Source organism: Panthera uncia, chromosome D4 (genome assembly GCF_023721935.1).
Source record: "Panthera uncia isolate 11264 chromosome D4, Puncia_PCG_1.0, whole genome shotgun sequence".
Taxonomy (NCBI): domain Eukaryota; kingdom Metazoa; phylum Chordata; class Mammalia; order Carnivora; family Felidae; genus Panthera; species Panthera uncia.
The window spans coordinates 90,960,260-90,987,587 of NC_064807.1; the positions used below are offsets into that span (position 1 = coordinate 90,960,260).

The window sequence follows — 27,328 nt, forward strand, 5'->3', positions numbered from 1 at the left end:
CCGCCGGCCCCGCCGCCCGCCGCGCCGCTCGGCATCGCCCGCGCGGGGCGGGGCCTCGGGCGTCCGGGACCGGCTCCGCTCTGGCTCCGCCTCCCGCCCGCACCGCCCCCGCTTAAAGGCGCCGCGCTGCGCTGCGCCCGCCGCCGCGATCCGCGCGGGTTCCTGGAGCTCTGCCCCGCCGCGGGCGGCCTCCTCGGTCGCCCCCATCTCGCCAGGCGTTGAAGTGACGTGCCCCAGAGCCCCCGTCTAAACCGACTCATCCCGCCCCTCCGGGGCGCTTTTCTCCCGGGGGCATCGGGCCCGCGCACAGCAGCCCCCGTTGGGATCTTCGCGCTCCCGCAGAGGCGCCCCAAGGCGGTCACTGGCCCCCAGGGCGCCCTGAAGGGATGCTAGGGGAGGCTCGGCTCCCACCGCGTCAACACCTCCACCCGCCCGCGTTCAAGTGCTGCAGGCAGGGATTTCACCTGGACGTCAGAGCCAGGTCTCGGTCCCCAGGGTCACTGCCAGGCTGGAAGGGTGTGGCCGCCCGCACGTGGGGAGGGGAAAGCTTAGCACGGGCTGGAGATCCCACCTGTGCAGGGCGGGCAACGTCTGCCTTCAGTGCGTCCAGAAGCAACGTTCCGGCCCCGCCAGGTGCTTCCCGACCCGCGCCTCTTAAGGCGGGGGATGGGGGGGTGGGGCTTTTGTGAGAAGCGCTGTAGGTGCGCTGTCCCACCGCCGGAAGAACTTCGTCCCTTGGTCCCTTGTGAAGGAGCCACTTGCTGACCAAGAGTCAGGATGGGCCTGGTTGGGCCGGGGGTGTGGTGCTGCAGCTCTCTGGCTCCCGGCAGGTGGGGCGGGCAGGGTGCTTGAGGAGGCGGAGGCTGCCCCCACTGTAAGGGGCTCGTTTTCCTCTCTGTTTGGGAGAGCAGAGCGAGCCAGGCCTCCACACACGGAATTTGGAATGGAGTGATTTCCGCAGAGGCAGTTTGATGCCTGGTGGGGTGAGGCTGCCGCTTCCCATGGAGGCCAGCAGAGGCCAGCAGGGGGCAGGGAACCTCTGTGGGTGGCTCGGGTGGCTCCTCCCCAGCCTCAGTCTCCCCCCACTTGCCAACGGGAGGTGCAGGCCGGGAGATGGCCAGTGTCTGTGGTTCGCATAGAGGGTGCACCCTAAGCTGAATGGCAGGCTTTGGGGGGAACCACAGCTACCTGCCCCTTCCCAGCTCCTTCTTTACAGTGGGGTGGGTGGGTGGGGGGCACGGTCCCCCACCCACCCCACCGTACATCCTGAGGACGCTTCCTTTTCCCTGCTAGGTCAGGGCAGGAAGTCACTGGCAGGCCTTTCCCACAAGCCACTGCCAGGGGGAGGGCAGCTTCCTGCCTCCACATGCCATCCAACCCCACCTGGGGCAGGGGCGAATCCTGTCCCCTGCCCCAGGGGCTCAGCCTGTTGGAGGCCCCCGTCAGCACCACCGGCTTCTCCGCTCCTTCCCCCACACGCAGCCTGCCACGGGGGCTGCCCTGACCGCCCCATTGTCAGTACCCACCTCTGCCCTTGCGGCCACCAACCACCTGTCACAGAGAACCTGGTATCACAAACCAAGCCCTGCCACACCCCAGACGCCTCTGCAGCCTGAAAATGAAATCCCAGGGTCTTTAAGACGGGGTATCTCTGGCCCCCTCGAGCCAGGCTTCAGATTTCGGCACCCCTACCCCCCCACCCGCCTCGGTCAGGGAAGGCTCTCCAATGCCATGCTGTTCATCTGGCCGTGGCTAAGGGAAGCTGGGAGGCGCGGGCAGAGTGTGGGGGAGGGTCTCTCAAGCACAGGGAGCTCAGAGGCCTTGAGGAGGAGCAGGCCTGATTCCTTCAGGACAAGGAGGCCTGTGTAGCAGGGGTGAAACGGCGGGGGGTGGGGGGAGAGAGACAAAGAGTCAGCACATGCCATTCTCGTTCTCCCTTTACTGGCAGCTGCCCTCCCTAGAGTGGGCCGCGGGTGGGAGAGGCCAGCGAGCTCTTGGTGTGCTTGTGTGGTGTCCCCAGGCCTGGCACAGGTCTGCACACCGGGGCTCCGGGACCATGGTGATGGTCCCGCACGGGTGATGTGCCCGCACGACCCGGGCCAGTGGTCCGTTACAGAGGAGGTCGGGGGGCACGGTCTTTCCCCCCACAGACTGCAGGAGGGCATGCCCCCCAGGCCCAGCGCCCTGCCTCTGCCCTTCTCCCCCCCCCCCCCCCCCCCCCCCGTGTCTGGCACCCCCCCGATTCCCCCGGCATGTCACCAAGGTGGGGGGGGAGGTCCTCAGAGGTCGTGGGAGCCTGTGTCTGTGATCAACTAGCAACACGCACCCCCACTAACTCCCTGCTCTCAAGCTTCACCGCCAAACGCTCGCCCCAGTGCTCACCAGCCTCCTCCAGGCAGCCTGCCCACATCGGCCCCCTCCTCCTACACCCCTGCTTTCTAGCCTCTGACCCCAGCCTCCACGTTAACCTGACGGCTGCGCATCAGGGCCGGATGCCCGGTGGTTTGATTTCAACATCCAGCCTTCCACCCACACCGCCAGCGCCCAGCCGCCCCCCTCCGCCTCCTCCTGCAGCCAGGGCTCAGGCCTGGAACCAGCCCTTGAGGTCCCGGTAGACCCGGTCTCGCGGCAGGCGGGGGTAGTGGGTGCAGACGGCACAGAAGCGCTCCCGCCAGTCCCCAAACAGCCGCACGCGGAGCCGGTCCCGCCAGGCGAAGTAGCGTCGATAGCGGCTCTGGTTCATGCCCACCAGGAACGAGGCCAGCTCTCGGACCGTGCCGAAGTCGTCCACGTGCACGAAGGCGTCGGCGGGCGCGAAGGCCTCGTAGGTGGCCCTCGGGGGCCCCAGCACCACGGGGACGGTGCCGGCGGCCAGAGCGTTGCGCCAGAACTTCTCGGTGATGTAGTCTCGGTGCTGCGAGTTCTCGAAAGCCAGGTAGAAGAGGTACGGGGCCACGGTGGGCAGCAGGCAGCTGGCACAGAGCGGCCGCCCGCTGGCGCGGCCGAACACGTCCACCCGCAGGTGGGGCGCCAGCTGCCGGTACAGCTGCACGCGCCGCTGCCGCTCCTGGAGGTTGCTGACCACCCAGGCTGCCGTCCCGCTCTTGGGCGGCAGCGGCGGGGCGGGCCCCGCGTGAGGCTCCAGCCGGCCGTAGGGCACGAAGATGTCCGAGTCCCGCCGGTAGCTAAGCACCCAATTGAAGATGCCGCCCAGGCGCCCGAGGCCGCGGGTGTGGCTGGGCGACTCCATGGAGGCCCACACCCAGGGCTGCCCCCGCGGCCGCTCGGCCAGGGGCAGGCGGGCCCGCCGGCTCTGCAGCTCGCGGTGGTGAAACACCACGACGTCCGCGCTGGCCAGCAGGCTGCGGTTGGTGCTCAGGCGGCAGCGGGCCACCCCGTACCGGACACAGGTGTCGCCGGACAGCTCTGGGGGCTGGTCGGCGAAGGGCCAGTGCCAGACGAGGACGGTGAGCGTGGGCGGCGCCGCGGGGACCCTCGCGGGGGCCCACCCGAGTTGCCACAGGAGCCACAGGGTGGAGAGCAGGGCGGCTCCGGCCAGCGTCCCCAGATGCCCGACGCCTCTGAGTGGGGCCACATCCTACACGGGACACGCGGGGGGGGGGGAGAGCGGCTGTCTTCCCGGCGCGCCCCACGGGCCCCTTCCTCCCGGCCCAGGTCTCCCCGGGGGACCACGCACTCACCAGCATGGCTCATCCACAGCGCCCGGTTGCAGCCACCCGAGGATCTCAAATCACAGCAGCCGCTAGGCAGAGGCGCCCTGAAATCACAGCTGCGTCCCCGCGCCCAGCCCCACCTGGAAGCGATCTCCTTTCATCTGCCCAAGATGAGAGAAACCAGGGTATCTTCCTGCTCCCGCTCCGCCCCGGCCCCCGCCCTGGGGGTGACCTTTGGCAACAGCCACCATCCTGGTTTGCCCGCCCGCCAGCTCGCTGGCTTTCTCCTCTGAGCCTCTGGCTGTGGGGGAGGGGGGCTGGGTGGTTCTAGGAGGGGCGCCATCCAGAGCCCACACCAGGCCCCGCTCCCCTGCTGAAGGGGCCTGGGGCCAGCAGGGGAGGGGCCGTCCTGGGCCGATGGGGGGGGCCCCCTTCCCAGAAGAGCGCCCCGCTGGCAAGGACCCAGTCACTGCCCACCACCCAGGCCCGGAAAGCAGGGCGCACTTCCCCGGGAGGCCCCTCCTGCGGTAGCATCACCCACTTCCCCTGCCCAACGCCCGCCCGCTCTGCCACTCCCAGACCCCCACAAAGACCTGCTGTGCTCAGCGCCCTGCCAGGAGCCTGAGCCTTCGGCCACAGCTTCTCACGGCACTGCCCCGCCCCTCCTCACCCCTGCCGCCTCTAGCTCACCTGCCTTGCCACAGAACCCAGGTTCCCAGGGAGGGGGACTGCCCCGGGGTCCCGGGAGCGTCCACACCAGGCCACAGCACGTGCCCTTTCCATCCACACCAGGCCACAGCACGTGCCTAGAAAGGGCAGGCGCCAGCCTGGGCCTGGCCCCAGGGTGGGCTGCAGGGCCACGTGCCTTCTTTCCTCACCCAGGGACACATGTCCACCGAAGTCCCAGGGTCCTGGCCAGCCTGGAGTATGGGCAGGGGCCTGCCCTTGGGGGCTCCAGGCCTCTTCCTCTGGGCCCCACAGCCCAGGATGGGGGTGGGGACAGGGAGGGGGCTTTCCAGGGTGGAAAGGGAAGGAGTCGCTCTGTCCCTGACGCTGGCAGGTAGGGGGCCGGCTCCTGCTCCAGGAAAAGGAAGGCAGAAGTCCAGAGGCCTTCTCCACCCCCACCGCTGCCCTCCGGCCAGCTCTGGGGGCCCAGGCCTGGAGGTCAAGTTCCTTCCCCTTCTTCTCCAGTTCCTCTGAGCGGGAGACACGGCAAACCAGCAAGGTCGGCCTCCCCTGAGCTCTGGCCCCCTCCCCACGCTCAGCTCAGCCAGCGCCCATCTGCCTCCTTCACCCTGGCTGGACCCTCACGTGGTCCCCGACGTGGCAGGGCAAGGACTGGCCTTCGTGCTCAGCTTCTGGAGGCCTCAGGCCGGTCCCGCTCTTGAACCTGCGGGATGGCTGTTGTGGAAGGAAGGGCAAACAGGAACTATTGGCTGGGTCTGCTGCCCCACCCCATTCTGGGGACCTTGCAGAGCCCGCTGTCCCCATCCTTTCTCACTTTGTGGCACCTGAAGCTGCTGGCCTCTCCCAGCCCCCGCCCCCCAGTGAGGACCAGACTGCTGTCAGGGTGGAGCCGGGAGCTGGCGTGAGATCCACGGAGGAGACAGACGCCGGTGCAGGAGAGGGGGCAGTGTGGCATCTGTGGGGCTCCCCTGCCGCTGCATAACCTCCGAGCTGCAGTGGGGCTTTGCGCAACGTGGAAGGAGGGGAGGGAGGCTATGGGGTCTGGCGGCAACCATCTGGCAGCCTGTGGTGTGGGTGCCGCAGCCAGGCCTGACTCCCTGCCGGTGGTCACCAGGGCCTGCCCGGAGCACCCCCCCCCCCCGCCGACGTTTAGGGGGATGCCCCGGGTGGCGCTGAGCCTTTGGCCCCACCCTGGCGTCTCTTCACTGACAGGGGCACCACAGAGCAGCCACACCCCGGCCTCAGCCCACCTCTCCTCGCGGCAGGCACCCAGCAGGTGGGCAGGGGGACAGGTGGGCAGGGGCCGATCCCACTGCAGCCAGCTAGGACCTGGCTTCTGGCTGCTGGCACCCGTGCCCTTCCTGTTTGCGCGGCCAGGCTGGCCAAGGCGCTCACCACAGGCCTCACCCACACCCACAGCCCGCTGCCTTTCTGGGTGGATTGAAAGGACCCTCCCTGCCCTCCGCCGCAGGTCCACTGCTCCCCAGTCACACACCTGCCAGCTCGGGTTGGCGGCCCCCTGTCATGAAAACCTGCTGGCTGGGAAATGGGGCCCTGAGGTTTGGCCTAGAAACAGGTCAGAATGAGACGCTCTCAGGGGAAAGTCAAGAAGGCGAGAAAACGTGAGTCAAAGGGAAAGCGGGGGCCTCATCCTGCCGCCTCACCCCAGGCCCTGTGACTCTCTGGGACGCAGGCGGGCACCCAACTCCGTCTCTGCAGCCCGTGAGCATCTTGGGGGCAGGAGCGGACTGTGGCTCCCCCAGCTGAGCCCTCGGGGCTGCTTCGGGGCCGGCCTCCTCGTGGGCACCCACTGAAGGAACCACAGATGGGGGTGGGGGGCCCTGCCCCAGACGGAGGGCGGGCCACTGGCCACCTCCCCCTTGCAGACAGCGGCCAGGCAGCAGCACCTAGGGCGGCGGAGTGCTGGACCAGCGTTAGCTCCGGCCTGGGGGGCTGCCTCAGGGAAGGGGGGCCACAGCCTAGCTGCCTGCCGGCCAAGGGTTATCCTGAGCAGGGCAGAGTCCATGCCTGTGCCCAGAAGGCCCCCTGGTGGCCGTGCTCCAAAGCCACCTGCTCCCTCAGGGGAGGGAGCAAGGGCAGCACACATTTCATTGTCAAAGGCAAGATGATGCCGGGGGTTCAGGGAAGCCTTTGGAAGGTGGGTGCAGAGACTGGCAGGTAGCCAAGGAGCCCCCAGGCTGGGGGTGCAGCACGAGGGCTGGGCCGGGAGCCAGTTGCCGCGGGAGACAACTCTGGTCTCGAGCTGCAGAGGCCACGTGGGCCAGCCACAGGGCACACAGGTCCAGGCCAGCAGCACAGCGCCTCCTCTCCTACCCCTTCCCTTCCCGCCCAGGCCGGGAGCACGTTCACTTCCTCAAGCAAGACCAGCGCCAGATGCCCATGCACCGAGTTTGCCTCGTCCCTTTCTGTTCCGCACGAAACCCGGGGTGGGGGTGCAGCTGGGGGACTGGGATCCGGAACCAGCCCAGCCAGCCACCCAGGGGGACAGGGAAGTGTGTCTGAACTGCAGGAGGAAGGCGTCACCTCCTGGAGTCTGCACGTAGAAAGTGCCCACTTCACAGGGTCTTGGCTAAGGGACCACCCCACGTTCTGTGCCAAATGTGGTCTTACATTCTTGCAGGGTAAGGGTCTGGCGGGGGCGGGGGTATCTCCCAACAGATGGGTGTCACCTTGGAGTCTCTGCTGGGCTGTGAGAATGTCACCTTTCGTCACCTATGCTCAAGGAGAATGTCAAGCTGGGGAAGGCTGGTAAAGAGCTAAAGCAGGAGGGCTCTGCACAGGGTCGGGCCAGAGGGCAGAGATGGGATCAGCCTCTTGTGCCAAGAAGGTCGTTTGTGGTCAGGGGCCCTGGGACGGCAACAGGAACAGTGGCGGGGGTACGAGGCTACAGGTGGTATGGAGGGAGGCAATGGGCCCCTCGCCCAGGATTGGGGCCTCCAAAGTCCCTGTGGAGACAGAGCTTTCCTGGGCCCTGAGCCCCCACCCCAGGGCAGCCCACTGTATCCTGGGCCTGTGGGGGAAAAGGGTGGCTGGAGTCTAGGCAAAAGCAGGGACTGGCCCTGCCTGAGGCCAATGGAAGGCCTGAACCAGGTAGGGAGCGGGCTGCTGAGCTGCTTCGGGCCTATGCCAAGGGAGACCCAACTGCCTGGAGGACCCCAGCCCCTGCCCTTGCTTCCCTGGCCCAGACATACCGGTTCCTGTCTCATTGCAGCTACCCAGGAAGGGGGACCCTCCTGTCTGAGGCCCTGGGGAGCAGGCAGCAAGGACGCTGGGGACAGAAGCTAGGAAAGCCCTGGTGGCCACTCCTGCCCAGGTCAGGCCACAGGAAGCGGGAAAGGCAAGGGTCCTGACACGGGGCCTGACCCCAGAGCTCAAGGGGAACCTCCTGGCCCTCAGTATGTAGGAGCCAGCCAGCAATGCAGACCGCCTGGGCCTTCCTGAGAGAGGCTGGGACCCTCCACACCTTTCCCTCCGTGGCTATCTCCCCTGAAGGCACAGAGTAAGCAACAGTGGACATGCGATCGTCACCCTGCCCTCACCCACACAGGTTCCCAGCTCCCTGCACCTGCCTCCTTCCATCTCCCACACCAGTGCACAGAAGGAAAACTGAGGCTCCCAGCTGCGGGCCAGCCCAAGGCCACGGCCCAGGAGCCAGGGTGGGGAGAAAGGACTTCCCAGCCTTGTGGGCACTAGCCCCAGAGACAGACGTTTTTAGGACAGGCCGTGTGTTCCAAGCAGGGGCAACCTCATTTCCCCCAGCCCAGCCCACCGGTCTCTCCTCAGGAACCCGGCTGTCTTCCTCTCTCAGGGTCGCCCCTGAAGTTCAGAATTCTCAGGGTGCCTGGGTGGCTCAACTTGACTTTGACTCAGGTCAGGACCTCACGGTTCGTGAGTTGGGCCCCACGTTTGGCTTTGAGCTGACAGCACGGAGCCTGCTGGGGATTCTCTCTCTCCCTCTCTGCCCTTCCTCTGCTCTCTCTCTCTCTCAAAATACACCAGTAGGGGCGCCTGGGTGGCGCAGTCGGTTAAGCGTCCGACTTCAGCCAGGTCACGATCTCGAGGTCCGTGAGTTCGAGCCCCGCGTCAGGCTCCGGGCTGACGGCTCGGAGCCCGGAGCCTGTTTCCGATTCTGTGTCTCCCTCTCTCTCTGCCCCTCCCCCGTTCATGCTCTGTCTCTCTCTGTCCCAAAAATAAATAAAAAACGTTGAAAAAAAAATACACCAGTAAACATTAAAAAAGAAATTCAGATTTCTCTCTTGAACCCAACCCTCTCCCCCCGCCCCCCCGCCTCAGTGGGGCAGACGGGCCCAATCCCTGCACGCCGTCCGCGTCTGCAGTAGGCCCTCCTGTTCCCTGAAACCCCTCCACACCTCTGATGACACAGCGCGGTCCCCCTCACCCCCGCTCTGAACCTCCACCTGAAGGTCACTCTTCCCCTCCCCTGGCATCCTTGCTCCCGGGTGGGTGGCTGGTGTGGGCCAAGACCCAGTTCCCGACACTCAGGGCCCCGGCCACCTCTCCCCCCCTCACCTGCTCCACCCTGGTCTGCGTGCGGCCCGCAGCCCTCAGGTCCCTCTGCCTGCCGTGCCCACGTGCTGCAGGGGCCCAGGTGTCTCTGTGGTCCCTGTAACAAACCCACACTCAGCGCCTGCTTCTCCCCCGCCTTCTGGCCCAGGTGGGCAACTGCAGAGTGGCATTTGGGTGCCGACTGCCAGGTGTGCGTGGGCGCCCACTTCCCCCGCTCCCCTGCCCTTTTTAGCACGCACGGAATGGGCTCTTTTAGGGGGTGGTACCAACTCCAGACCCGCCTGGCCCCACATTTCACCCCTCCCTCCCCAACTTGAGAGAGAAGTTTCAGTAGGGGTGAGGCCCACAGGGGAAACTGGATACGGGTGGTCCTCCGTGTTGGTGGAAAAATAAAGCCTCTCTTCCCCAGCAGGGGGCAGAGATGCCCCTCCCCCACCCTCAGAGCGTGGGAGGAGCCCCAGGTCCCCACTGCACCCCCATCTTCCGCAGCCCCAGATGGTGGGCCGGAGGCCGGTCTGCAGCACACGCCAAGATGGTGTGTTTGAAATGTATTTTAATGGTTTTGTCTCCAGGATGCCTCATCCGTGCCTGGTCTTTAGGGGGTTCGCCCCATCCCCTCACTGGCGGTTCCCACTCCAGAGGGCAGGTGCAAGGGGAACGTGGCCTCTGGCAGGACGGGGCTGAGTCTGCTCAATGCGGGGTTCCCGCCCTCGTGCCCTGGCCCAGCCACAAGCACGCCCACCTTCAACAGGGTCTCTGTAGGGGGAAACTCCAAGCCCTGCCCCTCCCCACCCGTGGGCCGTGCGGTCCGGGAGCCGGTGGGCGGCAGCCTTCGGGTCACTGCGGCAGGGGCACGGCCAGCGACGATTGATCGAACAGCGGGTTCCGGACCTCCATTTCTCCGGTCTGTGAAGGCCAGTGTCAGGCTCGGGGTGCACAGGGGAGCGGCCCAGGAGGCAGTAAGTACTCTCCCGCCCCCACACTCCCGGCCCCAGCACTTACGGGGGCCAGGCCGGGGCATTCGTACACCGTGAAGTCGCCGTCTTCGTTCTCCTCGTCGGACGACAACGACTCCAGTTCCTTGGGCGGCTCTTTATGCCTGGGTGGGGGGCGGGACGGCTCGGTCCTCCCACACCCTCCAGCGCCTAGTGGCCCGGGCTGCAAGGGGGGCTCGGAGCGTCTGGCCCCAGAGCCCAAGGGCAGGGGCGGCGGGCTGGGAGGCTGGGGGGGGGGGGGGGGGGGGGGGGGGGGGGGCGAGCCGCAGCCGGCAGGGCCTGGCCGGGTAGGTTGGCCGGTATGGGGACGGGCGGACCGGGTGGGGCCTCTCACCGCTCCAGGCACCGCATCTGCTGCCTCTGGTGCTGGTAGTGGTACATCTCGGCGCTGTGCGCTAGCCTCTGGTCGCCCGGCTGTGCAGGGGGAGGGCAGGGAGGTCAGGCCGCGGCGGGGAGGGGCCGGGCCGGGGCGGTGGGGCGGCGGGGCGGGGCCACGCACCGAGATCCCGGGCGTCGCGGGGGAGCCCGGCGCCTGCGGGGCCGCGTAGTCGGCCTTCTGAGTCAGGCGGAGGTCTCGCTGCAGCCTGCGGGGAGTGGAGCCTGAGACCCGCGGGGTCGCCGCCCGCGGTCCCCAGTCCGCCCGGCCCGCCCCGCGCTCACCTGCACCAGCAGAGAGCGGCCACGGCGAGAGCGGCCGCGCCGGCTACCGAGCACGCCACGACGAGCACTGCGGGGAGGGGGCGCGGTGAGGACGGCCTTCAGGGCGGGACCCTGCGTCCGGCCCACCGAGACCTACAGACCCGCAGACCTACCGAGGGCGAGGCCGTCACCGCGCCCGCCCCGGGGCTCCAAGGGAGACATGTGCACCGGCCCAGACGACACAGGGGAGCCCAAGGATGTGTGGACCGTGGGTGCCGGGGCTCCCCGAGTGGAGGGGAGGCCCAGGTTGGGACCCTGGCGACGCTCTGAGAGCCCCAGGGTGGCTGCTGCAGAGAGAAGGCAGGGTATGGTTAGAGCACAGGACCAGCCTGGGGGGTCAAAAGTGGTGGGGAGACGCAGGGGGACCGGCTGGGGCTCACCAGGCTCCAGGTGCTGCTGTGCGCCTTCAAGCTGGGGCTGGGCCGTGAGCCTGGAGTGCCGGGGCTCCTGCCGGGCCAGCTCCTGGGCCAGGAAGTCAATCTCGTCTTCCAGTCTCGGCCTGGGCAGGTTCTCCCCTGGGGGGGTGGGGGGAGGGGCCATCAGATGGAGAGGCTCCTAGCCCATCCCTGGCAACGCCAGCTGCAGGCGGCCCTCCAGAGAAGGTGAGGCCGGTCCAGGAAGCAGACTCCAGGCCTAGGCCTCCTTCTCCCTCCAGGCTCCTCCCAGGGGCCGGTGGTGGCCAGAGGACCAGGTACCAGCTTGCCAGCCCCGGCCATCCTGAGTTGCCATGGTGACAGCCGAAGGCAGTCCACAGGAGCGGCAGCTTTCCCAGGAAAGTGGGGGTGGGGGCAAGGGAGCGGAGGAGTTAGGGGAATGTGCAGAGGCTAGGAGGAGAAGGGCAGGGTGCTCCTCGCCCTACCTGTTACCCATGCATCACTCCACCCCTTCTCTACCAAGACAGGCAGTGGCTCCTCAAGAAGAGCGGAGAGGCCCCATTCTGTCCCCGCCCCCACCACCAGGTCATCATCATCAGTAGTAACTGAGGGCAGCTCTCTGAGTTCTGAGTAGGGCTGGTGTCTCGGCTCCTCCTCCCCGTCCCTGCCGTGGGCTCCACAGCTCAGACAGAGGCTCCAGGCCGACACTCTGCACAGCATCGAAAGAGCAGGACGCCTGCCACCTTCTAGAAGCAAGCCTGTACATCTCATTCCCCTGCCTCCCCTACAGGCAGGAAGGTCCTCCTGCCCCACCAGACTTCAGCTCCCCCGGCATCCCTCTGTAATCCCCTCCACACCTGAAGTCACTCAGCATCTGGCTGGCTGTCCAGACATCCTGGGCTCAGATCGGTCGGTAAGCCACATGGATTGCACAGGGTGAGTGAGCCACGGAGAAAGAGGTCACCCTGGGCGAGGAGCCGGGGCAGCCCAGGGGGTAGGACTTGGGGAGCTCTAACCCCCTTCTCTCCTGGAGTCACCCCAGCATTTCACACCACACACCCTTTGTCCCGGTAGGGGCTAACTGCCCCAGGCCTCGGCACACTGCCAGGCTCTGGGCTGGTGCTATCTGGAAAGATCACCAGGCTACTCGGAGATGGAAGAGTCTCCGGAACCTGACAAAGCTCGAGGGACCTAAGAGCCGAGGTTGAGTGGCGAATGTGTCAGGACAGGGGAGGTGGGGAGGACATCCTTCTCTCCCATACCCACAGGCCGGCGCATCCTGGGTACACAGAGCCCTTCCTGATCTTCCTGGAAGGGCTGAAGGCAGGGCCCACAGACGTGCGCGCCTGGGGGGCACCGTGCCCGCCTCTTCAGGGCGCAGTCCAGGCTCCCAGGACAGACAGCGGCATCTAGGAAGAAAGCAGAGCCAGGTCACCGCCCTGCTTGGCTCAGCCCCTGCACAGAGACAGTACTGCCCTGGCCACTCCTCCCCCACTGAGCTGAACCATTGGCCTGGCTCCGGCCATTGTTCTGGGCAGGCCCTTCCTCCCAACAGCCAGAAATCAGGACCAGGAAGACAAACAGTCCCAACATTTTACTGGAACTTCCCTGCCCCACCCACTCCCCAGAGTCCACTTGGGAGGCCTGAGCCAGCCCTGTAAGGAAGCCCTCCCTCACTGGCTGCAGAGCAACAGCGCTCCTGGCCAGGGCCGTGCAGCCCTCTGGGTCCTGCCTGCAGTTGCAACGTGCCCTGAACAAGCCCTGGACCTTCCATCCAGACTGGGAGCCCCGGAAGGTGGGGCCCAGGTCCGTCTCTGACAGGCACAGCGTAGGATGCTGGCCGCCCGCCTCTCCCACCACGTCAGGACTGCCCTGCAAGTCCCAGCATGCCGTCCCCCAGCCCCAGAGCAGAGCCGGAAGATAGCCCAGAACAAGGGAAGACAGCCCTTCCTCCAGCGTCTGACCTCTGGCCTGTCACCAGAGCACAGAGAAGCTGCTGGGTTGGGGAGCTCTAGAATAGGGTCAGCAAATCTGACTTGCTTGAAATACGGAAGCCAGGCCAGGGTCACTCTTGCAGCCACGCTGCCAGGGACCGGGGAGTCCCTGGGACTTTGGGTCCGAACCGTGGTGTCCTGTATACGCAGCTAGTAGGCCTCCATGACCATTTCCCTTCTCAGATGCAGGAGAGTTGCCTCAAAACGAGGGAATCTCCCAAGGCCTGGGACGCTGGCCCCAGGTATGAGCAGCAGAGCCAGAGGACCCCGGAAGATACCCAGCGGGCCCATCAATTCTGGTTGGGGAGGCTGGGATGGGGCATCTCTGGAGGACTAGGACTACTCCTCTCTACCTAGCCCCCCCCCCACACATACACATATACTGCAGGAGGACCATTAGAGCCCAAGGTATGTGAGGGATCAGGGACTCCCCGGCCCTGTCCTTCTCCAGACCTTGGCTGGCCTGACTTGGTTTCCTTGGTAACCTGATACTCCCAGCCTCCTGTCTGTAGGCAGGCAGGAAGTCCCAGCAGTCCTTGCGGCAAGCAGGCAGACTCCCGTCCCGGGGACCCCATCCTGCACTACCTCCGGTCAGCAGGCACCGGTATCAGAAAGCCGGCCTGGGGCGTGGGCTAGTTAAACGTTAAGCCTGTGTCAGCCCATCAGTCTGGACCCCACCCACCAGCTGGGTGCCCAGGAAGCCAGACAGTCCCTGCTCCTGGTGCTGAGAACCCAGAGTGCACTAGGCCAGGGGTAGAGGCCCAAGGCGCACAGCTGGTGCCAGGGTCTGGGTTGCAGAGACCTCCCTCCACTCCCAGTCCTCCAGCCTAGAAAGACATGGCTGCTGCCTTGCTAATCCTGGAAAAGTCCTCCCCGCCTCGGGTGCAGGACGAGGCCCCAGGGACAGTCCCCAGTGCCGCCTCGGGCGCAGGATGAGGTCCCAGGAACAGCGGCAGCTGGAGACTGGCTGGCACCACATCCCACATCTGTGAGAGCATAAGGCTGATCAGCAGCCGGGACAGCAACTGCCCACCCCAGGGGCTCAGCACAGAGGCTGCGTTTCCTCCGGAGGCCCCACCCTTCATGCTCTAGGGTCAGCTTCTCAGCAGGCAGCCTTCACGATCCCTGGCCAGCCATGCCCCAGCCCCCTGTCCAGGGGTGCTATGCCCAAGAGGCCTCTGGAGGCCTCCCACAGAACCACACGGCCCAGGTTGGCACCCCAGCTGTACCACCTACCAGTCACTTAACTTCTTTGTACCTGTTTTCTCACCTGTAAAATGGGCTAAGAATAGCACCTCTCCTGTGCTGCTGCCAGGAGTAGTGAATGAATGTGTGAGCACAGTCTCCCAGTTCAGCCCTGGAGTGGGGGGTGCATTTTGGATCCTGGGTTCCCGCAGACCTTCGGACCTGGAGCCTCACTGCCCATCTCCCAGGACGCTGGGCTCCTCAGGCTCTGCGGAGCATACCTTGGGGGGTGCCCTTCAGCCTCTAGCGCATAAGGGGGCCCTCCAGGGCAGGAGGTGAGGGAGGAAGCTCCAGACTGGTAGCCCTCCTGCCCCACTGAGGCCAGAACAAGCCCCTAAGCCTGGGACAACTCAGACTCCCTCACCGCAGCAAGGTAAGGTTCGTCCCCACCGGCCACCCGACGCAGGGGGACAGGCAGTCCCCAGGACGGACACCAGCAGCAAGGCCGGCAGGCACCCGGAGCCAGGCCCGGACACGCGGAGGCCGAGAAGCGCACACACACAGACGCGCACAGGACAGACTCCCAGCGGCGGGCCCACCCGGAGAGAACCCTCCTCGGACACAGACACACACACACACACACACACACACACACACACACACACACACAGAACAAGCCCACGGATCCAGAGACAAAGGCCAGACGCGCGTGAACTTCGGGTTGGCCGCCAGGAACCCAGGAGAAGCGCCATCCGGGGGAGCCCTTCGGCGGCCCCTAGGGCGCCGCGCCCTCCGGGCCCAGCCTGTTTACCCATCCCGGGCGAGGCGGGGCCTGCGGCCGGGCGAGGGCGGCGGCGCCGCGCAGCCGAGCGCTCCCCGGCCCCCGGGTGCCCCCGCGGCCTGCGCTGGACGCGCTGGCTCACCCGGGCGGCCGGCGGAGGCACCGCGCAGGGCCGCGCCGAGGACGAGGCCGGAGAGCAGCAGCCGCAGCAGCCGCAGGTGTCGCGGGGAGGGCGGAGGGACCGGCGTCGCCATCCTTCAGCGCCGCCGCCGGGGCAGCATGGCACCGCGCGGCCCGGGGCTCGGCGCGGGCTGCGGGCGCCGCGTCCGGGAGGCGGAGGAGCCGGAGCAGGAGGAGGGAGCGGAGGCGGAGACGGAGGAGGAAAGGAGGCGGAAAAGAGGCGGCGGCGGCGGCGCTGACGCTGCGGCAAAGGATCCGGGATCCAGGCGCGGCGGCGGGAGGCGCTCGGGGAGTGCGCCTGCGCGCTCCACCTGCGGGGGAGGGCCGGCGCCTCCAGGTTGCGCCCCCTCCCCCTTCCTCTAGTTCCGATTCCACCTCCTCGCTCGGGGCCTCGGGGCGCCCCGACTTCTGTGGCCTCTGCAGCCGGGGGCCTTCTCTGTCCTCCACAAACCCGGCTAGGCCTGGGGTGGGCTTCCGCGGGACACACTTCCCTCGGGTCCCCTCTCTGTCGTCAATTCCCACCCAACCTCCGCCCCGCTGGAGCGGGGCACCTGCCTTGGGCCTGGAGGCGCGAGCCCCAGGAACACAGGGACACCAGGCGCACACGGGTGGACAGGTGCGTCCGCACCTGGGCCCTCAGGGACACACGGCCCTCGGTGTGCAGCGGACACTCGCAGAACCAGGCGGGTGCTGGTGACCGCTCGGGGGAATGGGGCGGCTGCTCTCAGTGAGGCCGCCAGGGGGCAAGAGCGACCTGGAGCGGCTGGGAGCTGTCCACGGTCCCTAGGTGACAGCCCTTAGCTCCCCGAGGCCTCACGGCAGCACGCACCTATGGATGCACACCCTTACAGCGCACCGGTAGCCTCCAGAGAGCACAGCCACCCCTGCCACCTGGAAACCTCCCTCCGGCTCACCTTGCCGAGAGACCAGGGGTGAGCCTCCACACCCGATGCGTCTTCTCAGCCCTTTGTGTCACAATCCCAAAGGTAGGGCTGGCTGCCCTCGGGCTCGTGAAATGGCTCAAAACCCCAGAGCAAGCGCTGCCCTCAAGGCAATGACCAGACAGAAATGGTGTCTGCACTCACTTTCTAGAAAGGTCGGGGGCAGGGAGACACAGGCAAGACCATGCCTTCCCATGCTGGGGAAAAATTAAAAAATTAAATTAACAAACAGTGCAACAGTGCTTGGGGGAGGAGGTTGCAGGAGAGGCAGGTGGGGGCACCTGGTGCTTCTTGGGGGTGCGGAAGACCACACCCAGGCAGGAAGGGAGCCATGTCCCAGTGTGGTGGCCCCTGGGCCTTACAGCCCAGCTTCTTCACGGGATTTGTCTCTCTGAGCAATGGGCCCCGCGGCCCTCCTGGTCCTGATCACAACAGCCCCCAACACCGCTTCCTGCCGAGGGTCTGTCCACCGCCCCCCTCACTCTTCCAGCACTGACTGCAGCCAGACAGCTGCCTTGCCCACTATTTCCACCACCTCCACGCTCCCTGCCCTCACCCCCACCCCCAGCCCAATTCCAGGCCAGGGCCCAGCTCCAATCTTGCTTGGGTCACTGATGCAGATCTGGAGGTGCCGCAGGGGCACTGCTGGCCGGAGAAGACTCAGGGGACACGGGGTCTGTGTTGGCTCGGCCACCCCACAGCTACTCCAGGCCACACACTGGGAGCAGGGGACCAGGGAACCAGGGTTCCCTCGCCGCTCCAGTCCGGGCCCAGAGAAGAAGGAAGGAGAAGGAGCCCGGGGCCACCCTGGGGACCAGCAGCGGGCCTTCCTGGCCAACATAGCTGTGGGGAGGGAGGGAGGGCAGGCAGCAGCAAGGAGGCCCCACCCTAGGAACATTCCGCGGCTCTAGGAAGAAGCTTTTATTACAAAATTGTCACAAGGAAGCGCTGCGTTCCCAGCCTGTGGGCTCTGACCGCCCGGATGCAGACCCAGGCTCCCGAGGGCGGGGTGGGGGTCCCTAGACACCCAGTCCTGAAGTCACCAGCCCAGGGCTCCGGGGGGGGGGGGGGTGGAACCCCCCCCCCCCCGGGGGGGGGGGGGGGGGCGTGGGGGCGCGGGGAGGAGCAGGAGACCTTGGAGGCTGGAGAAGGCTGCAGCAGGCAGGCAGGGGCCGGAGGTGGCTCCCTTCGCCCACCCCGGTCCCCCGTGGGCCCGGCCCCCAGTCTCGGCCGGAGCAGCGTTGTGGGAGGAGGCGTCACGGGTGGGACGGGGAACCGGGACCCGGCCCGCCGCTAGATGGCGCTCGACGCCCCGGCCGAGCGCGCCTGGCGCAGCAGCAGGACCACGGCGGCCAGAAGCATGGCGGCGAAAAGCAGGAGAAGCGCGACCCAGGACCTGAAGTCTGTGCCCTTGCGCAGCTCCGGCGGCTCGGCGGGGATCAGGTTGGTCAGGTTGAGCATGTAGCCGAGCGCCCAGCCGACCGCGGTGTCCCCGGCCTGCGGGCGAGGGGCACGGCCTCAGCCTCCGCGCGGCCCGGGGGTTCCCCCACCCCCACCCCCGCCAGCTCCTACCTTGCTCTGGAAGGTCACCCCTCCGAAGGCGCGCTCGTCGAAGCCGTAGCCGCGGCTCAGCAGCTGCTGCACGAACATGGCCCCCGCGCAGTAGTCGGGCAAGCGGGCCCGCTGCCCTGGAGCCTTAGCCTGCAGCTGGGACGCGCGGGGGAGACTGTCGGGCCGGCCGCCACCTGGAGGTCCCGGCCCACGAGGAGCGCTGGCCGGCGGCGTGCCGCACCCCTCCCCCCAACACACACCCACGGGCAGTGAAGGGACAGAAGGGCCACCTCCTCCCCCCCCCCCCACCCAGGGCAGGACTGTGCCCTCCAGGAAGGACAGTGTGACTTGTGGATGGATGGCAGTGGACACCCCTGCCTTGGAGGTGGGCCCCCGGGGGCACAGCAGGGATGACCACCCAGGGCGCAGCAGGCTGGCAGCGACCTTAGCCCGTGGTCAGGGCAACAGGAGAAGCTCCAGGCCCTCTGCATGGACCTTGGGCTGACCTTTTGTCCCCCGCTTCCCCGCCCCCCCTAAGTCTGCCTGCGACTAGACCCAGAGAAGACAGGACGGGGCCTCGGTCACCACCAGAGCCCACAGACACTGTGTTTCTCCCGGGGTCTGGCAGACACCTGACACTCCACCTGAGCAAGCACTTCCGTCTTCCTTTACTTGGTACCAGCGTCTAACCGGTGGCAGACCCCAGAAGCCTGGGTGTTGTCTTCAAAGTCTGGCTCCCCCACCCCTAAACTCCGCCGGTCCTTCCTGCTGCAACCAGTCCCCACCCCATTTCCCTCTGTGCGCCCTGCTGCCACGGGGCCTTTGCTATGTGCTCTGTCCTCCAGATCTCGGTTCTAGGGTCAGGCCTCAGGGAGGCATGATGCCAGCTGACCGGGGCCTCCTGTGCAACCCTGGAGAAGGCGGGAGTAGGCCTCACCTGACTCCATGTCTGGTTGCAGACGGCGACTACGGCTGTCTCCAGCTGCTGCAGGGTTGCCACAGGAAGCCCCATCACAGACCTTAGGAAGTCCACGGTGTAGAAGAAAGCAGAGAAGGCCTGCGAGGGGGGTACGGTCTCCCCATGAGCAGGCCCCACATGCTACAGGGCACCCGCCCTCACTCCCACCCCCTGGACTCACCATGAAGTTCCCAGCCACTGGGGGCTGGAAGATGCCATTAAAGGAACATCGGGAGAAGTGGCAGGAGGAGAAATTGAAGAGTCCTAAGATGAGGCCACGGCAGAGGGCAGGGTCGCTGCTCCCTGCCAGGCTGACCCGGGTGCTGCTGTTGAAGGTCTGGGGCCGCTGGGCCGCGGTACATGGAGACTCATACACGTCCTGAAGCAGCACTTGGGTAGAATAGCCCCTCGGCCAGCAAGGGTGGAAGCCGTGGGTCTAGGGGAATGTAGGGCTGTGATAGGCATCACTCTTCCTCCAAAGTCCGCCCGCTACCCCTTGCCCAGGGCCTTTGGAAAGCCTCCCCAGAGGGCCTGCCTGTTGACTCTCTCGTAAGTCCCGCTTGGGCAATATCACTTTCTGCACTCAGGAGCAATCTATGGCTTCCCCTTATCTGCTGGACAAAATCCAGGCCTTTGGAGACCTGGCCCTGGCCCCCCTTTCCCCCAGTCAGGCACTCGCCAGACCACTTGGCTTTTGCCCAGGAAGGATCCCTCCGCATCTATCCTGCCAGCTGATTACAACCCAGCTTTGGTTCCTGTTGCCAGAGGAGCCCTCCTCGGTCCAGGCTCTGCTCTGAACCCTCAGCTCCCATCTCTTCTCACCCCCCTCCCTCCAGGAGGGCACAGTGGTGCAGGCGGGCCAGGGGTGGTGGGGCACCTGGAGTGCACCAGCCAGCAGCCTCCGGAGGACCTGGTCACGGCCATAGCAGAGGAAGCTGTGGGTGTAGACGCAGTAGTGCTGGCCATAGAGCCGCAGCCGGACCTCATTGGCTGGATCCTCGGCTGGGCTGGCCGTCTCGAAGGTGATCTGTGTGGAGGCGCCCCCCAGGTCCATGGCCCCCAGCGTCCCCTTCCTTGGCCGGAACCACCGGCCCACCCAGCCATACTGTGGGGAGCGGAGGGTGGGGGTCAGCTGGTGGGTGGGTGCCACGCCCCCTGGCTCACTGGGCTGACCATCAGGCCCACCTTGATGAAGTTCTCCAGCAGGTAGTTGGCCGTCACCCAACCGAACACCCCCTCGTCCTGGCCCGAGAGGATGTGGGCGCCACGGAAATCGAAGGGATACCGGGTCAGCGTCCGGGTCACAGCCGCGAGCACGTTGGCCGAGGCCTCGGGACTGGTCAGGCTGTAACACAGGGAGGACTCTGAGGGCCATCCTCCCCAGGGAGCCAAGATCCTGCTGCTTGGGGAGCGCCGTGTGTGGCCGGTCGGCCGCGTGGGTCCCCGCTCAGGGCCGCTGCTGAGGGCGTGTGGGGCCCACCCTATGCTGAGGCTCTGTGGAGACCGGGAAGGTCAAGGGCACACTCACTTGAGCAGGCGCATGCCTGCTGTGGCTCCCAGGTAGAGGGGCGTGTGCACATGGCTCTCCTTGGGCACCTCCTGAAGCGCCTGGTCCAGGCATTCAACGAGACTCTGGCCAGCCCTGGAAGGGTCGTCTGCGTAGCTGGAGATGCCCCCTCCTGGAGGGGGACAGGGAGATCGGCCCAAGCCTGACAGCCAGCCCCTGGAAGAGCCATGGGCCAGGAGGGCTGGGGACCTTGGGCTCCCAAGCCCGGTGGCAGCTTGGACACACCTTCCCGGTTTAAGCCCTCAGAGACAAAAGGGCCTACCTGCCTTTGGGCCACCCAGAGTCTCTGAGGCTGCTGCCCGCCCATGGGTGTGGGCCCAGGTGCCAGGATAAAGCACTAGGCATTGTCAATCTGGCCTAGCCTCCCGAGGGGCCTGCCTGGTGTGCCAGTCTTGGGCCAGGCAAAGCCCAAACCTCCCAGGCACTGCCTGAGGCTTACTTTCTAGAATGAACTGCCTGTAGCCTCTCCCAGGCCCAGGGTCCCAGCCTCTTTCGGAGGTTCCTGCAGCTCCTTCCTGGAGCGGGCCCCAGTGGCATCGAGCCGAGGCGCCTGACTTCAGAGGCTAAGGCCAGAGAGGGCGCCTGAGGTCCTACAGTGAGTGGAGTGGGTGTCCAGGCGCAGGGGGCCTTACCGCGTACATTACAGGAGCTGTGCTGGCCCACGATGCCTGTGTCATTCTCCTTGTCTGCAGGCCACTTGTAGATGAACATGGACGTGTGCGAGGAGCCGGCGTCCAGGACAATGCCGTACTGGGAATGGGGGTGAGGGTGGGGACCTGAGGCCACGCCCCTTGGCTCCCCAGGTCTCCCCCACCCCCACCCTGTGGCAAGGTTGGAACCTCCAGAATGAAGTACTGGGGTTCAGGCGGCAGGGACCGCCACAGAGACACGGCTTGGTAGGGGAGAGAATGGGGGCAGGGGTAGACAGCCAGGAGCCTTTTCTCCTCTGACTGCAGGAACTTTCCTGGCAAGGGCAAGCTGAAGGGTTGTGTCAGTGTCAGAAAAGTCCCGGGACCACCCTCGGAAACGCCCTAGGGACATGAGGTCCCAGGTTGCAGTAGAGAAACCCAGTTGCAGGAACACCAGCACCCACGCTTTCTCCACGTCTGTGTCCCTACCTCTCTGACCTCAGCCCAGCCTCAGGATGTGGAAGCATGCCTGAAGACACCCCCTTCCTGAGCCTCAAGGCCAGCACCTCTGAGCTGGGTCCTACAGAGCTGAGAGGGGCCACGTGGGCCTTCCTTGCAGTTCCAAGGGCCAGGCTCCCAGCACTGAGAGCCCCACTGGAGCCCGTGCCCTCTTGAGCAGGGGAAAGGGGCCTCTCCAGGCCTCTTCCCCAACCCTGGAACAGCAGCATCAGCAGGCTAACCGCCCCCCAGCCTCAGCACCCCCCAAGCTGTGGCCCTTGGCTACATAGCGCCCACTCCTGCGACCTCCCATCCTGGGCTGCTGGGGCTTGGAGCACCCACATACCCCCAGCAAAGCTCTCTTCCTACCAGTCCAATGAAGGGTCAAGGGAGCCGGCAGGACTGCAGGAGCCTGGCGGGAGCAGATCTGGCCTAGCCCACCCCAACGCCTCTAGGACCAGCCGGGCCTGTCCTCCCACCGGGCGCCCCTCAAGGGCAGACCCCGCACTGTCAGGGCCACCGGGTGGGTGGGGAGGGGTCCCTAGGCTCTGACGCCCGCCGCACCCCATCTGACTGAACCCTGAGGGTATGCATCCCTGGGGCGCAGCACAGGGCTGGGGGCGGCGGGTCCAGCCGCAGCCTGGGGCGTCCTGGGGCTGCATCTGGGGAGCGGAGAGACAGCTTCTCGGCCGCGTCCCTGACAGGCTACGCGACGGGCACCGCGAGCGGGGAGTTCCCGAGACTCCACCCCCCGCCCGGCCAGGAGCGCAGCGCAGCCCGGGTGGGGGTCCTCGGCTGCCGCGGGAGCGCAGCCTGGCCCTGCTCGGGTCCAAGCCTCCCAGCCGGGGCCCGCAACTCCGCGGACTGCGCCGGATGCCCGAGCGTGCACCTTGAGGGCGGGCAGCTCCCAGATGTCTCGAGTGGGGACGCACAGCAGTAGGAGCCCGGCGAGGCCCGCCGCGGCCAGCAGCAACGGCGGCAGCAGCGACAGCACCTTCCCAGCCATGGGCGGGCGCGCGGGCGCACCAGGCGTCGTCGAAGGGGCGGCAGGGAGCTGGAGGCCGGGGACCCGGGGCCCGGGGGTAGGCGCCCAGGGCGGGGCGCGGACAGAGGCCACTGCTGGCCACGCCCACTGGCGGACCAGGACCGCCCACTGACTGGCCGCCCCGCCCGCCGCCCGCCCGCCCCGCGAGCGCAGGTGGGAGAAGTGTCGGCTGAATCACCCGCGCCGCCCCTCCCAGCGCCCCCGGTCGCGGCTATCGAGCACCTCCTGCTTCCTGTCCGCCCAGTTCCGACACTCGTCCCCTCTGCCGCGTCCCCCTGACCCCTCGTGCTGGCTACCAGGGTCGGCCTGTGGGCACTGGGGGATTCCCCCCACCTCCCCTGGGCAGGACCTAAGAGAACCCCCAGCCCTCTCCAGGAGAGTCTAGGCAGGAGGCCTGGCCTGGAAGGGTGGGCGGGGCTGGCTCTCAGGCAGCCTCGTTCAGAGGGCCAGGCTGCCGGAGTGGCCAGCTTTTCTCCGGCCTGATCCTGACGGAAGGAGCCACCACTAGCGACAGGAGCTGCACCGGTCCCGGCTGGGGTCCTGCCGTACTCTCCATGAAATCAAGGGCCAGCCAGCCAGTGGTGCTGACCCAGCTGTAGGCTACACGGCAGGTAGCTGCAAATGTACAGTCAGGCCCTGGGGACATCGGAGTGACCCAGTCTGGGCCTGCCCTCAAGGTGCTGAGGGCTCAAAGCTGGGCAGCCAAGCAACATGAAGCCAGACCTATCCCACACACAGCCCTAGTGCCAAGGTGACAGGTGAGGACACACTTAGAGAAAGGGGCAGGGTGGTCACGCTTACAGTGAACTGAGAGACCAGAGCCCAAGCTCATATGGACCAGTGCCAGTCTCCTGGCTCAGGGGCTGGCCCATCCCTGACACCCCCTCTGCCTGGAGAGTGGGGTGCCCAGAAGCCTGGACTGGGGAGGGCAGGGGTGGGGAGCAGGAGGAGGGTCCTCTGTGCACCAGGCAAGGAGATAAGGGAGAAGATCTCCCAGCCCTGGTTGTCCGCCAGCAGGTCCCTGGATGCTGACTGGGATAAGGAAGTGCTCAGCCAGCCCTAGACCTCAGCTCTGCCCCCTTAATCCCCCGAAACATCTGGCCTCTGTGCTTTAACTCCCCAGGCACCCTGTGAGCCAGCCTAGCCAAGCATCACCCCTTTCCCTGGCCAGGAGCCACCCCCACTCCGGGCCTTAGGCAAAACAGGAATTCCGGCACCAAGAATCCCAGCCATGTAACAGCAGGGAGCCATGTGGCAAGACCACCCCGAGCGCCAGTGACTGGGGGCAGGGAGGTGGTGGCCAAAGGGTGGCCTTTGATGGGGACAGGGTCTGGGCAGCACCCGGGCTGGCTGGAACCAGCAGGAACAATTGGGCTGGGATGCTGCCCAGGCTGAGGGGCTGGTGTCACTGGTCTAGTAAAGGAGCTTTTCTTTCAGCTCTGGACCCCGACAGCAGAAAGGGTGGGAATCCCGGAGATGGTTCAGCCTGCTCGCAACCGCGTCTGGCTGGGCCCCAGCAGAGTCTCCGGGTGTGGCCAGCGCAGGGCTCTGGCTCTGCGGGCAACCCCCTGCCCCTCCCTCTAGGCCTTTCTTCCACAGGGAAAGCCCAGAGGAGGGAGAGGCCTGCAGATTAAGTTGAAAAGAAAGAGACAAAGGCGGCCCACAGGGAGCCCAGTGCAAGAAAGGGCAGCCGGGGCGCTGCCTACAGGCCCGCCCACCCTGCGCTGCCCCGCCTCCCGGCCCCCACACCCCACCCTGTGCTGCCCCCCCTCCCGGCCCCCACACCTCACCGCACTGAGCCCAAGCAGGGTTCCCTGATGCTCTGGTTGGTCCTTGGACGGAGATCCACCAGCCGGGAGAGGATGGGGCCAGGGTAGTGGAGGCCTGGATGCCGGAGGGCTCATGGCCCAGGGCCCAGATTAGTCCCGGAAGAGAAGGAAAGCAGGCAGGGAGCAGGGGGCAGCCAGGACGAAGCCTGAGAGTGAGTTCTCTCTGAGACAGAACCGGGGCCGCAACCTCCCTCCTTGGTGCAGAGACGTCCTTCCTGAGTGGGAGGTGGGCTGGGGGGCACGAAAGGGGGCTCCTGGCAGGAACTCACCATGGGAGGGGCCTCTGGGAACCTAGGGGTGACTGGGGGGTGGGGGGGGAGGAGGGCTCCAGATGTGCTACATGTGGCCTGGCCCTGGGTCCTGGCAGAGGAATGCCTTTGCAGAGAGGTGCAGCCAGAGGGATCCAGACCTCCCAGGTCGCGGACCCTTGCTGAGGCCCACTGACATCTTGGCTATGCCTGCCTCAGTCTCCCCGTTGGGGGGCGCCGCGTCTTATGGCTGAAACCTCTTAACCGGTAAAGGCCCTTCACTCTGTTCACCTGAAAAATAAGACCGTCTATTTTACTAGCAAAAATTGCTTTATTTGGGAATGACAGAATCGCAGTTCGGCGTTTACAAACTCCAGCAAAACTACAGGCAGATCTGACAAAGAAAGGAGAGGATGCTATTTTATAGAGACGGAAGAAGGGGTTATTCTGAACCCACGTCCGCTGGAGAAAAGCGAGAGTTCAGAGTGACGGCCACTGGTGGGTTTCGGGGGCGGATTTCCCATAGGAGAGGTAGTGCGCATCTTTCCCTGGTGGGGCCTGTAAGTCATGATTCTTCCTGTGATCGGCCTTTAGGGCTCTGGCTCCCCCTTCCAGCCACATCCAGAGTCCACTTTGGTGACCCTTCCCTTCATCCACGTTCACAACTCACTGCTCACTTTCTTCACGTGCTCATTCAGTCATTCGGCAAACACTTGTGCACCAGGATCCGTGCATGTACAGTGAGCAAGGGGTGCTCCTGAACCGCGTGGTGTGGGCACAGGGGAGGCCCACCCACCACCTGTCCTGAGGAGAGCGGATTTACCAAAGGGACCCCGGGAAGGGGAAAAGGCTGTGGCGCCTTGTGAGGCACGGCAGACACACAGGAGAGCCGGTGGGGCAATTGCGCACAGTGGGAAGACTAACAACACCGGGGCGCCTGGGCGGCCCAGTGGGTTAAGCATCCGGCTTGTGATCTCAGCCCAGGTCTTGATCTCAGGGTCACGGGTTCTATGCCCCGCACAGGGCTCCTCGCTGGGCGTGAAACCTATTAAAAAACAAACAAACGAGGGGAACAGGTACATCAAAGACCCCTCCGTGGCCCCAGTGAGAGCCACGCACTCTCTTGGGTTTTATGTTCGTTAGTCTCTTACTTCTCTTTATAGTGTTCCACTTATTCACGCATTTGCGTTTATATATATTTCCCCCCCTAAATAAATATATCTGTTGCGTTTCCTGGTGCTGGACCGCAGTTTATGTTTACGTGCTGCACAGATGGTTCTGTAACTTGGTTCTTTCGCTCAGGTGACTTCTGAGGTCCCTCCACGTAGACCTCTGAAGTTGTGGTTGGTTTATTGTGGTTGCTGCACCGTTTTCTGGCCTGGCTCCCCCGAAGCCTGCACGTCATCCGAGTGCATGAGCACGAGCATGAGCTCGAGCAGAGCACGAGCACGCAGGGGTCTCTAGCTCCAGGCTGGTTTTTTTTTTTTTTTTTGCATTTGCATTTGCACGCATTTCCCTGGGGGAACTTCCTAGGAACAAGTGGGTGGTTGTATGCATGTGTGTGAGCATCCCCAGCAGACACTACGTTGTTTTCAAAACGAGGGCGCCATCCGGCACTCCCAAGACCAGACACACAGTTTTGGTTCCCCTGCGTCCTCTCCGACGTTTGGAATTGTGCAACTTGCCGGTTTGTGAGAAGCTGGTGAACATGGACTCTCGAGATTTCTGTGGCGCTTCCTGTGTTTCCGAAGAGACGGGGTGTTTTTCCTGTCTGCTGTGAAGCGCCTGTTCAGGCCCTTAGTGCCTTTTCTGGAGATTGTTTATGTTCTCGCATTCACCTGCGGGCATTCTTTATGTACACTCTGAACGTTCATCCTGGCAGCGAAGTCATGGAAACTCTGAATTAGTCCAGATGTGCTGCTTTTCTGCTCCTATGGGGTCTCGTGTGAGTAGTCTACCGGGAGGTCGTAAGATGTTCTCCTAACTCGCTTTGTAAAGGCTTTGTTCGAGGGGCGCCTGGGGGGCTCAGTCTGCTAAGCGTAGGCTCTTGGTTTTGGCTCAGGTCATGATCTCACGGTTCATGGGTCCCAGCCCCGCGTCAGGCTCTATGCTGACAGCGCAGAGCCTGCTTGGGATTCTCTTTCTCTGCCTCTCCCCCACTCACACCGTCTCTGCCTCTCTCAAAGTAAGTGAATTAACTTCGGGGAAAAAATCGAAAGGTTTTAGCGTCCTGCTGATTGTGAGTCTGATCCACCTGGACGTGTTTTTTGTGGAGGGTGAGAGGAAGGGGTTCCGATTCCCGTTCTCCCGCCTGGGGAACCGGTCGTCCCGGGCCTTGTATCCCGTGGGCTGGCCTTTCTGCCCTGACGGGCGGGGCGTGCCTGGCCCCCGGCGGGTCTGCAGACGCGAGCCTATGCCCACACCACGGGGCATTCAGCCAGGGAGCGCTAGCGCGTCTCGATCTCTGGGAGGAAAGTCCCCTCTCCCTGCTTCTTTGGCTGGAGCCCTGAGCTCCTCCACGGAAGTCTCTCGAACCAGCTTACCAAGTTCCTTGAAAAACCCTGTCGGTATTTCAACCACAAGCGGCCCTGAATGTAAACACCCGTTGCGTGGGCACATTCCTGGAGAAACCTCGCTAACGCAGCCAGAAGGGGGCGCTGCGCCGTCGGGAAGGAGCCCCCCAGCGCAGGCTCCACGGAAGAGTGTCCTTGGGAAAAGAATCCCGGTTCCCGCCCCGCCAGGGACAGATGCGCCGCCTCTCCTGCAAGAAGCCCGCCCCCCCGCCGCTCAGCAGTGGCCGTCACCCCGACCGACCCCCTGCTTCTGTCCAGTGGACGTGGGTTCAGAAAAACGCCTCCCAGCTTCCAGCGTCTCCATAACACAACATCCTCTCCTTCCCGTTGGATGTGCCTGTGGCTTTCCCGTGGTTCGCAAAATAACTCACG

At 65.4% G+C, this 27,328-nt stretch overlaps 3 protein-coding genes across 4 annotated transcripts; all 3 read right to left on the reverse strand.

Annotated features, from left to right (window-relative positions):
- Positions 1-1,919: 1,919 nt before the first annotated feature.
- Positions 1,920-3,790, reverse strand: FUT7 (fucosyltransferase 7). Its single transcript, XM_049632021.1, has 2 exons — positions 3,702-3,790; positions 1,920-3,598 (listed from the first exon to the last, which is right to left on the reverse strand). The coding sequence occupies exons 1-2, from the start codon at positions 3,705-3,707 to the stop codon at positions 2,582-2,584; spliced, it is 1,023 nt and encodes a 340-aa protein (XP_049487978.1). The 5' UTR covers positions 3,708-3,790; the 3' UTR covers positions 1,920-2,581.
- Positions 3,791-9,445: 5,655 nt separating this feature from the next.
- On the reverse strand, positions 9,446-15,411 carry NPDC1 (neural proliferation, differentiation and control 1). Of its 2 annotated transcripts, XM_049632034.1 has the most exons (9): positions 15,080-15,397; positions 12,240-12,386; positions 10,984-11,118; positions 10,717-10,890; positions 10,565-10,631; positions 10,404-10,488; positions 10,239-10,318; positions 9,912-10,008; positions 9,446-9,815 (listed from the first exon to the last, which is right to left on the reverse strand). In XM_049632034.1, exons 1-9 carry the CDS (start codon positions 15,189-15,191, stop codon positions 9,747-9,749), a joined length of 966 nt encoding a protein of 321 aa, XP_049487991.1. In that variant the 5' UTR covers positions 15,192-15,397; the 3' UTR covers positions 9,446-9,746. The 2 variants fall into 2 exon arrangements, with proteins under 2 accessions (XP_049487991.1, XP_049487985.1); XM_049632028.1 differs by lacking the exon at positions 9,446-9,815 and having other exon boundaries at positions 9,824-10,008; positions 15,080-15,411.
- Positions 15,412-17,147: 1,736 nt separating this feature from the next.
- ENTPD2 (ectonucleoside triphosphate diphosphohydrolase 2) lies at positions 17,148-22,316 on the reverse strand. The gene is made up of 9 exons (XM_049632049.1): positions 22,151-22,316; positions 20,767-20,884; positions 20,096-20,246; positions 19,753-19,912; positions 19,445-19,672; positions 18,749-19,003; positions 18,547-18,666; positions 17,631-17,765; positions 17,148-17,555 (listed from the first exon to the last, which is right to left on the reverse strand). The coding sequence occupies exons 1-9, from the start codon at positions 22,265-22,267 to the stop codon at positions 17,352-17,354; spliced, it is 1,488 nt and encodes a 495-aa protein (XP_049488006.1). The 5' UTR covers positions 22,268-22,316; the 3' UTR covers positions 17,148-17,351.
- Positions 22,317-27,328: the final 5,012 nt, after the last annotated feature.